Here is a 10507-nt window from a genome sequence, read left to right on the forward strand (position 1 = left end):
CCCAACAGTCCTGACCCCTTCCACACCCTCCTGTGTCTCCAAGATGAGGTTGTGCTACTGTCTGCTGCCTGGGCAGTCACTATGGGGAAGTTCAGGGGGCTGTTCATGGCATTGGCAGGGTACCGGGAAGGCCACTCCCCTCCTGCTCCACAGTTCCTCTGACCACTGGCCTGGAATCTCCCCACCCCCCATCCCGTCTACTCCTCCGAGGCACTGACCCCAAATCCAAGTCTTCCCCACCTGCCTTCCATAACTATCACTTGGCTATTAAAGACATTAATACTTGGAGGTGAGGTGTTAGCCTGCAGGAATTCTTGTGTCTCAGCTCCATTTCTCCTCTTAAGCCCCCTGAAGGCAAGGGAGCTGCTAGCCTTTCTCTGTTCAAACTTCTCGCCCCACCTTCTAGAGTCCCCAGGTGCTCTTCAGGGCAGGGAGCACGTGAGCAGTCCTGGGGCTAGGATCTGGTTCTGCCACATTCCAGGGTGCGTGACTGGATAGAGGGTGTGCCCGCCCTAGGCAACTTGGGGGAGGTCCCCTGAAGGGCTGGGGAAAATCCTATCAACAGAGCCCAGGCTCTCCCACCACCCCGGGCCCAGTGGAAGGGGCCTTCTTTCCTAGGCCCCCGGTAGTTTTAGAAACAAGGAAGGTGGGAAGCACCCTGAGGTGGACAGTCCTTAGGCTGTCAGTTCATGAAAGGGATATGCGATGTTTGAGTGGCCATTTCACCCACCAAGGCTGAGTGCGGCCAAGAGCCACGGAGATTGTGGGTATTAAGGAAGACGATGGGGAGAAGGAGATACAAAGATCCTCCGTCACTGGTGCATAGAGAACACCTGGGAGATCTTAGGCAGTAAGTCCCAGCCTCGTTTTACAGGTGGGGAGACGAGTGCAGAATCGAGCTGTCTTGCTCAGGCTCACAGAGCTGCAGACACTAGGATATAAGTCTCTTTGCCTTCTCACTCCCCATATAACCCACACCTCGAGGTCTGGAGGGGAGTCAGTCTGCAGGACACGGTCCTTGTGTGTGGGTCTGAGTGCATAGAGAGGACTGCACCACAGGGGCCTCGTTTGGCCGTGGACTGAGAGCTGCGGGGACTCAAGCTCAGAGGCATCTGGTATAGAGAAGGAGCACTGGTGTTAGCATCGGACATACCTGGATTTCAATCTCAGCCCCACCACTAAATAGATCTGTGTGGCCTGGGCAAGTCATTTACCCCCTCTGAGCTGCAAGGGGGTAATTGTGCTTTCCTTACAGGGTTTTTCTGAGGGTTAATTATGGTAAAGGGTCTTACAGGGTGCCTGGGTAAGTAAATGGATACAGAGTGTTCCCTTTTCTTCTTTGAATGACATGACCTGCAAAGTCAGACTTCTGACCACTGGAGGGCAGCAGACAGGTACTGGTAAACTGGGCAGAGCGAACTGGTGATTAGATGAAGAATCAGATAAAGGGAGATAAACATAGCCATGTGGATTCCAGCACCTCCTGCAGCCCCAAGCCAAGAAGGCTCCATTGGGCTCAAGAGAGAACATTTCATTAGAACCTGGTCTCAAGAAGTGGCTACAGCAACCCTGATGCCTGGATGGGGTCTGGGCAGGAAAAGGAGTGGACCAAGAAAGCTGATGTCAGCAGGTGGGCCTTGTGACTGGGGGCCTTGGGGCCCGGGGCTGGGGCTGGGCCAACAGGCCTGGACCCCCACCCATTAGCCCAAGAGCATTGCCTCGAGACAGGCCTGGAAGCGCCTCCCCAACTGCGCCCAGAATACTGGGTCTTATTTGGGAAAATTCCTAAACCTCAATAACTTCTCTCCCTAGTAGGTTCCTTCGTCGTCAGATATCCAAATGTTTAGGGGCAAGCAGCTTCTGACCCAGTTCAGCCAGGGATTCAAGTTCCCCCATTCACCTTTCCCTCTCCCCGGCCCAGCCCTGGCCTGGCCCCTGTGAGGAATTTCCTGAGCTGGACAATGGATGAAAGAACCGATGCCCACCCCGGCGACCCTCCCGACACCCGCCCCGGCCAGTGCCCTGTGCCCAACCCCAGTGGGTGCAGGATGACAAACTGACAATCATTAAACCAGCCGGGCCTGATTTCCCAGCACCGCCTGCTAGGATCCGGGCCAAGTGGCACATAATATGCAAATCACCTGGGGCCGAAAGCCCAGTGTAAAGGCCAGGAAATCCCCTCCATCCAATGAGCCAGCAGCTCAGGTTACCACCGGGGTAGGCGCTATAAGGGCTGGGGCGGGGAGGCGTTCTCACGCACTCTATTTAGAGCGGGGTGGGGGAGGAAGGTGGCCAGATGCCTCGCCACTACCTGGCGGAGCTTTACCCCTCCCGGATTACTCGCCTGCTCGCCCGCCCGCTGTCCCTTTATCCTGCCTGCCAGCCGCGCCGCAGCCCCGTCCCTCCGGTAGGACCCCACCTGTCATACTCCTTCACCTGGTCCTTGGAAAATTGGGAAGGGGTGTAGTGGGTTTGCAGTTCCAAACCTGCCTGCTCCAACTCCGCAGTCTTGAATCTCCGAGCTGGAGTATGGGTGGTGGGGGGTGGCCTGAGGGTCAGAGAGTGCAGGGATTCTCTCTGCAACGGACAGGTGCCCGGGACCCTGCCAGGCCCACGCAGGGACCCAGGTGGGCTGAGGAGGGAGCCCCAGCAGGGAGGGTCTTCCGCCCGCACCTTGCTCTGAGGTCTCGGAGCCCTTCTTAAAAGAGCAGGTACCTGGAGAGAAGCAGACTTTCCCACCCTTAGGGGTTGCAAAGGCAGCAGTTGCTGTTTCCCCAGGCTTTGGTGACCACAGAGGAGCTGGAGAGTGGAGTGGGGGGGTGGCCCTGGCCCCCTCACCAAGCTCGCCCTTTTCCCACAGATAGCCTCATGGCTGCAACCTGTGAGATTAGCAACGTTTTTAGCAACTACTTCAGTGCCATGTACAGCTCGGAGGACCCCACTCTGCCCTCTGTTCCCCCCGCTGCTACTTTTGGGGCTGACGACGTGGTGCTGACCCTTAGCAACACCCAGATGCCGCTGGAGGGCACAGGTGGGTCTGAGAGGCATGATTTGGGGTGCCTCTGAGAGAGGGAGATGGATCTCTGGAAGAGCCTGTTGGGTAAAGGGGAACTTGACCAGGGAGGAAGTTCTCCACAACAGATTCCGGGCCGAGCATTAGGGGCTGTGTGACCAGCTGAGAGGGGAACCAAACCAGGCCCCTGCTTGTGGGAGGGTTCTCAGGGCGCTGGGGTGGGGATGGGGGCAGAACCCCAGTCTTTGCTTCTGCTCCGAATGGACACCAGAAATGTGGCTCTGAGGGCCTGCCGGGTGGCCTGTGCTGACCCTGTGGTTGTGTGCGGTCCCTCGCAGAGAAGACCAGCTGGTCTGGAGAGCAGCCCCAGCTCTGGTCGAAGGCCCAGGTTCTGGACTGGATCAGCTACCAAGTGGAGAAGAACAAGTACGATGCCAGTTCCATCGACTTCTCACGCTGCGACATGGACGGGGCCACGCTCTGCAGTTACGCCCTGGAGGAACTGCGTCTGGTCTTCGGGCCTCTGGGGGACCAGCTCCACGCCCAGCTGCAGGACCTCAGTGAGTCCAGGCCACTGGCTTCGGCCCCTGTCTCCCTTCTCCATCACGGAAGCTGGTCTGGGGAATGGGCACCGCACCCGGAGCCGAGCTTCCAAAGCTACAGGAGGGATTAGGATCCCAGGGTCCGTGGCTCAGCCGGACAGAGAGCCTGAGGGCTGAGGGCAGTGGGCAAGCAGCCCGCGCTCTGACCCCTTCTACCTTCTTTGCCAGCTTCCAGCTCTTCTGATGAACTTAGCTGGATCATCGAGCTCCTGGAGAAAGATGGCATGGCCTTCCAGGAGCCCCTAGGAGACCCGGGCCCCTTTGGTGAGAACCCCATTCCCTCCCTCCTCCCCCCACCTTCCCCGTCCCATCCTTGTCTCCCAGAGCATTAGAGATACTCCCTTCCCCCTTCCCCAGACTTCCTCCCCCATCTAGTAAAAGAACCCACAGGGCAGCTCAACCTTACCTGCCCCTGTCCAGTTCCCTGAGCCCTCTCTGAATGCCCCGCTCTCATCCCAGACCAGGGAAGTCCCTTTGTCCAGGAGCTGCTGGAGGATTGCCGGCTCAGCCCGTACTACCCAGGCAGCTACGGCGCAGGCGCCCCCTCCCCGGGCAGCTCCGACGTCTCCGTTGCAGGTGAGAGCCGGCACCTGAGCCGCAGCCTCCCCTCCCCTCAATACTCTCGGCTGGGAGCTGGTGAGAGGCTCACTCTGATCCTGCCTCCCCCAGGGACGGCTGCTTCCCAGAGCTCCCACTCCTCAGACTCCGGTGGAAGTGATGTGGACCTGGACCCCGCTGACAGCAAGCTCTTCCCCAGCGGTGAGGGCAGGGAGGCTCCAGGTCCCCAAAGGGCGTCCCAGCCTGCAGCGCCCAGGGGGCTTGTCTGCACCTGCCCACCTTCCCCTGGCCCACTCTCCTCAGGGTTTTCTTGAGAGAGACTGCTCCCCCCAGCATCCCCGTCCCTCCCTTTCCTGACCTTGCACCCCTCCCCTCTCCCACAGAGTGCTTTACTGACTATAAGAAGGGGGATCCTAAGCATGGGAAGCGGAAACGGGGCCGGCCCCGAAAGATGAGCAAGGAGTCTCGCGAGTGTCCGGAGGGCAAGAAGAGCAAGCACGGTGAGGGCTGGGCTCCTGGGCGGGTGAGGGCTGGGCTCCCGGGTTGGCCACCAGGCTCCCGGGGTCGGCCACTGGGCGCGGAGGCAGGGGCAAGAGGTAGGGGGTTTCGGTGGCCCTGTGCTCCTTCTCCTCCGCTCTGGCCTGCAGCCCTGCCACCCTCTACTCCTTCCGGCTGTGCTGGGGGGGTAGGGGGGTGAGAAGGCGCAGCTGCCACCTAATTGCAGGGCCTGGCTTGGTAGTCCCAGAGACGAGGGGAAACTGAGGCTCCTGGAGGAAAGCCAAGGGCTAAAGTTCCGTTTTCTAGCCACCCATTCCAGCCTCTCTGCCCAGTCCTTCCTGCCAGGACACCCATGGTGAGGTGCTTGGGAGGGCCAGAAATGTCCAGTGTGGGCTGAGACTCCAGGCAAGGAGGATAGTCTCAGGAGTGCCCGGGCCCCCGCGCCCTGCCTGCTGAGGGTTGGGGAGGTGCTGGGGAGGTGCTGGGGAGGGGGTGGCCCCTTAGCCACCAAGCCATTCCATTCCATCTCTGGCGGCCTGCGTCCACATGTGTCAGGCCCTGTGCGTGCTCCAGCTACTGAGTCCCTGGGATGTCACCCCAGAGCTCCATGGTTTTGCCCCTCTGCCCTCACACAGGCAGTCCTCTCCATCTCACACACAGTAGGCCCAGCTGCTTTCTTCTGGTCCTCAGGGAGGTGTTTTTCCTAGGAAACTGTCCCCTGGTTTCCCAGGCTGGGGCCAGGTCTGTTCTGTCTGCACGACTAAGCACACACAGCTCTTACTACCTTGGGGTGTGCTTGCTTGCTTTTTTTTCTTTTTTAATTTTTTTTGTTGTATAAAATAACCTATATATAAATAAAGATAAAAAAGCGATAGATTTCAAAGTGCCCTTCAGCAAGTAGTTAAAGGACAGATCTGAGGTTTTGCCGTGGGCCACCACACGTTCCTCTCAGACGGTGTGCCTGCTTTTTAACTGTGGCCCCCATTGGACTAGGTTCCCCGCCCCCTCCCGCCCCACCTCGCCACCCCCCAGGTAAGTCTCAATCATATCTGTCCCCACCAGCCATTTTACAACTGTTTGAATGACTAGAAACATCTGTGCTGGGTGGGTAGTGTTCACGTGCTCCTCCCGGAGCGCCCTGTAAGGTGGGGGGTGAGGAGGAAGCAGCCATTGCGTGCGACATTCGGCCAGACATTCGGCCAGGCCTCTCGGGGAGCCGGTGCCGGGCCGGCGGCAGGCTGGCCTCGGGGCAGAGCGGTGGCCTCGGGGAGAGCTGTGCGGCGGGGCCCGCATAGCCTGGTCCCGCGGACTCACGGGCTCTGGCCTTGTAGCCCCCAGAGGCACCCACCTGTGGGAGTTTATCCGGGACATCCTCATCCACCCAGAGCTCAACGAGGGCCTCATGAAGTGGGAGAACCGGCATGAGGGTGTCTTCAAGTTCCTGCGCTCCGAGGCGGTGGCGCAGCTGTGGGGCCAAAAGAAGAAAAACAGCAGCATGACCTATGAGAAGCTCAGCCGTGCCATGAGGTGAGCTGTTGGCCGGGACCTGGAACCCCCGCTGGACACCCAGGGGAGACGGGGCCGAGGGGCAGCTCCTTCTCCCTCCTGTCTCCCAGGACCTGCCCTGCTTCATCCTACAAGTTTTGAGTCCTGTAGGATGAGGGTAACCCTGGTGTGATTAAATGATAACATGGAGAACGTGCCTGGCACATGGAAAGCCTCAGACTTGAGCTGGCATGGCACTTCTTTGTATTGTCTGCAATGCTTGTCTTTAAAAGGTGCTTTAAGATCATTAGCTATGGCCCAGCATCAGGTCCTGGCTCTCGCACTGCTTTGTTTGTTTGTTTTGGTTGGTTGGTTGTGGTTTTTTTGTTTACATTTTTTATATTGTGAAATATATACAAAGCAAAGAAAGAAAAACAGTAATTTTCAAAGCACACTTGAAGTGTGCAAAACAGCCCAACATTTCTCATGGGCTACGATTCCACCATCTCAGATTTTTCTTTCTAGCTGCTCCTAAACACTGGAACCTAGAAGGAATATTAATATTCCTTCAGCAGGTATACTTGATCATTAAATCCCATTCTCTCTGTTTTACCTCCTCATAATCCCCTGATCCCTTTCCCAGTCTGTAGGGATCCCTGACTTTTTCATGTTGAGAAAGACTGTTAACACTAAAGGATAGGGGGATGAAATTCACTGATAATCTTGAAGAGGGTGGTCCCTCTGGTTTTCAGGATTTATTTGACCTAGGAACCCTCCAGGAATTAATAGTTTCCAGAAAAACAAACTTAGTGCAGGAAACCCTTTATAGAGTCTCAGTTTGATTCCCTAGGTGTTCTCAAGAGTCAACAGGTGTGATGCTGGTTTGGGGTTAGCAAACCATGGTAATCAGCACTATGTAATTGAAGCTTCCATGAGGGTTGCCTACGTAGTAGCTCTCTAGAGCGACTCCACTTGATCTCTCTTAGCCACTGATGCCTTATTTATTAGGCATCTTTTAATGCCCCTTTTCCTCCCCTTGGTCAGGAAGGCGTCATTGATCCCACGGTACCAGAAACAGACTTATCCCCAGAAGCTATAGCCCACCCTACCAGGGAGACCTTTACCCATGAATGTCATGTCCCATATAGGGGTGGCTGGCTCTGCCACTATTGAAGCAGTTACTTAAGTTGCTTGTCTCTGGACCTCAGTTTCCTCCTACAACAAAAGTGGACTGGGTCCTTTCCAGCCCTGAAATCATGTGGTTTCATGATAAGCCCAGGCCATAACCATGGGAGGCAAAGAAACAGGGCCAAGCCAATTAGCTTGGGTGCAGTTAGAGGCCAGTGTGTGATGAAGCAAAGACAACTTCTCGCAGGTGGGAAGAAGAGAGAGGTAAGGCTCAACCACAGAAGGTTGGGGTCAAGTTAGTCCTGCTGGAGACCAGCGGGACAGGTCCACCTGAGGATAACTCTGGGGCAGGTGGGAGGTGTCAGCTGTTCCCTGCTGGAGTTCTGACCACTCTGCTCCCCACCCAGGTACTACTACAAACGGGAGATCCTTGAACGCGTGGATGGCCGGCGGCTTGTCTACAAGTTTGGCAAAAACTCTAGTGGCTGGAAGGAGGAAGAGGTTGTCGGGAGTCGGAACTGAGGGTCTTGAACTACTACAGACCTGGGACCAAACTCACGAACTTGGGGCCTGGACTGCAGCCCCTCCTGGGAGGCCAGGCAGACGAGATGGCTGCCCCAGTTTGGACATGCTCCCTGGCGTGCTTCTGTGGAGAGAAGCCTACATTTGGGTTTTTCATCAACCACTGTCCTGGGATTTGGAACCTGTGGCCTCTCCTCTCTGCCCTTCTCTTGGAATTACAAGCCCTGGTGTTTGTAGTGACTTATACACTTGATTCTGTAGCTGCAAGTGCAGCTTTTATTTGGTGCCTCCTCAAACCCAGTCCCAGGCGCCAGCTGCAGACAGCACCTTCCTCGCACAGATGCCTGGACTGAGCCAAGGAGGCCAGGGGAGGCCCCAAGGGAGCACCAGATGAGAGAGGATAGGACCTGACCATCTAGCATCCTCTGGACCTGCTCCTACCTCCCCTCTCAGTGCTTGGACTCCGCCGGCGGGGGTCAGAGCCCTCCCTAATTTATGTGCTATAAGTATATGTCCGATGTACATAGAGATCTATTTTTTCTAAGACATTCTCTCCCCATTCCTCTCCCACCAAATGCTGGTGGCCAGACTGTCTGACCCAGGCCCTCAGCTGGTAGGGAGGGTGAAGTTACTGAGACCCTCGGGAGTGGGGGGTGGGAGGGGCTCCTGGCTTCTTTTCTCCTGTGAAGGAGGCAGAAACCTCCAATAAAAAGTGCCTTCTGGGTTTTTTCTAACCTTTGTGTTAGCTACCTGTGTACTGAAATTTGGGTCTCTGGATTAGACGGACCCAGGGCCTAGGATTGGGGGAAGGGAGCAGGGCAGGGGTTCTACTGGGCTGAGGGTGAGGACAGAGGCAGACATGGAAGGGAAGGCTTGGTATGGCTTTCCTATGGCAGGAGGTTTGGGTTTACAGACATCACGGGCTGGGAGGAGAGCAGTGAGGCTGCTCATGATGGGGAAGGCTTGCAAGATTTCATGCAAGTGAGGACATGAGCTGGGGAGCTGAGGACACATTGGCTGTGTGACCTTGGCCAAGTCAATCCTTGGACGTGCCTGCTCACTGAGAGGCTGGGTCTGGGCCTGGCACTCTCTGAGGAGCCTAGAATTGTATGTCCGGCCTCGAGGAATAGATGGTTTTGCATTCCAGCCAAGTTGGCTGTAAGCTGAATGTTTGTAATATGAATCCTAGCTTTCTTTGTATGAAATGAAATCAGGGTCTTGTGGAGAGAAAGAAACAAGGGAGATATGAGTGTTGGAAGCGTAAGGAAGGGAGCCAACATAGACATTTGTTGACAGCGTGCTCTATGCCAGGCACTGTGCTAGAGGCCATTTGCCTCATCTAATCCTTTCCTAAGAAGGGAGAAGATTTATTATTCCCATTTTATAGATGGAGAAACTGAAGTCCCCATGGGGTTAGTGGGTTGGCCACCCACTCTTGGGTAGGTGACACCTTCCCTTGGAGCACCTCCTGGGTTAGGGCTCATCTAGCTTAATCCTCAGAAGATTCCAGAACTTCGTGCTGGACAGAATTTAGAAAGGGTATTTTACAGTTGGGACCCGTACATAAGGTAACTTACAAAGAATAACTTCCAGGTGGAAAGGTCCTTAAATTTGAGGATTCCAAATACATAGAACACACTTAAAAACCCCTTTCTGTAAATTTGGAGTACTGTATCCTTGGTTTAGAAATATCCGATTATCCCCTGAAGGGCTGTGGGTAAGGAAAGGATCTTGGAAAAGACAGTGTATGAATAGGTTCTGGAGAGTCCTAGAATGGTAGCGTGTGGGGCCTTACATTTCTCTTCTAAGTGTGAGTTGCTGGAAAGGGTAGTGGGGAGAAGCACAGCCTTAGTTTCAGGCCTGGCTCCAGTCCTGGCCAGGTCACTTACCAGCTGGGGAACCTTCCGCAACTCAGCCTAATGACCATCATTCCTTAAAACTAGCATGTGCTATGCACTGGGCTACTTTCTCCAGCTCCATTATCTTGGGGACCTCCTAACCTAGGCAGGCACATAGCCAGAAAGTGGGGAATGAGCCCATGGACTTCAGGCCACACTTGCTACGACCCCACTTGGTCCTCAGGTGAAGGAGGCAGTAGTTATGATACAGGCCAGAAGGGACATGCGGGGCAGGGGGGCTGGGGATGTGGAGCCAGGCCCCTTAGTCCTCCGCCACAGGCAGGGCTGGGGAGGCAGTTGCACTGCCCGCCACTATACTGTGGACCTTTGTCCTGCCATTTGCAGTTTATGAGGCGCCTTTCTTATCCCATTATCTTGTTCACTGTGCACCACCGCTCCCTGAGGAGCCTGGGAGTCCCTATTTCTCTGACTAGGCTGGTGGCTGGACTAAGGTCACTGACCAGGTGAGCATGGGGACCCGAACCCCCGGGACTTGTGCCTCCAGGCCGGTGTCAGCAGCAGCACCCCAGGTGCAGCTCTGGGAGGGCGGCCCCTGCCGGAAGGGCTCCCGGGGCAGAGCCTGCAGAAGGCAGTCCATGAGAGAGCCGGTGCAAGGAGGGTCTCACTCCAAAGGCACGAGTTCTTACTCAAGATATCTTTAGCCACCCCCTCAGGACCCTGCAGAACCTTCCCTGTCTCTAGCCCAGGGCCCGAGTCCCCTGGGGTGTGGCCCGGGCTGGGGCCTTAGGGGGTGGGAGAGGTGACAGCATGCAGGGGCTGGGCTATTGAGATCCTGCCTGAGC

At 56.0% G+C, this 10507-nt stretch overlaps 1 protein-coding gene across 1 annotated transcript; it reads left to right on the forward strand.

Annotated features, from left to right (window-relative positions):
- The first annotated feature begins 2243 nt into the window (after nt 1–2243).
- On the forward strand, nt 2244–8524 carry ELF3 (E74 like ETS transcription factor 3). The gene is made up of 9 exons (XM_077157396.1): nt 2244–2407; nt 2861–3031; nt 3352–3573; nt 3784–3879; nt 4075–4191; nt 4285–4374; nt 4557–4673; nt 6003–6198; nt 7692–8524. Exons 2-9 carry the CDS (start codon nt 2869–2871, stop codon nt 7804–7806), a joined length of 1116 nt encoding a protein of 371 aa, XP_077013511.1. The 5' UTR covers nt 2244–2407; nt 2861–2868; the 3' UTR covers nt 7807–8524.
- The last annotated feature ends 1983 nt before the right edge of the window (nt 8525–10507 follow it).

This window comes from Tamandua tetradactyla, chromosome 4 (assembly GCF_023851605.1).
Source record: "Tamandua tetradactyla isolate mTamTet1 chromosome 4, mTamTet1.pri, whole genome shotgun sequence".
Classification (NCBI taxonomy): Eukaryota; Metazoa; Chordata; class Mammalia; order Pilosa; family Myrmecophagidae; genus Tamandua; species Tamandua tetradactyla.

What these genes read in the sequence shown, in the direction of transcription:
- ELF3 (XM_077157396.1), top strand. Translation starts at nt 2,869, where the DNA reads ATGGCTGCAACCTGTGAGATTAGCAACGTTTTTAGCAACTACTTCAGT. An exon ending in CGCCCAGCTGCAGGACCTCA is followed by an intron (nt 3,574 to 3,783) that starts GTGAGTCCAGGC and finishes CTTCTTTGCCAG; the next exon opens with CTTCCAGCTCTTCTGATGAA. An exon ending in AGGAGACCCGGGCCCCTTTG is followed by an intron (nt 3,880 to 4,074) that starts GTGAGAACCCCA and finishes CTCTCATCCCAG; the next exon opens with ACCAGGGAAGTCCCTTTGTC.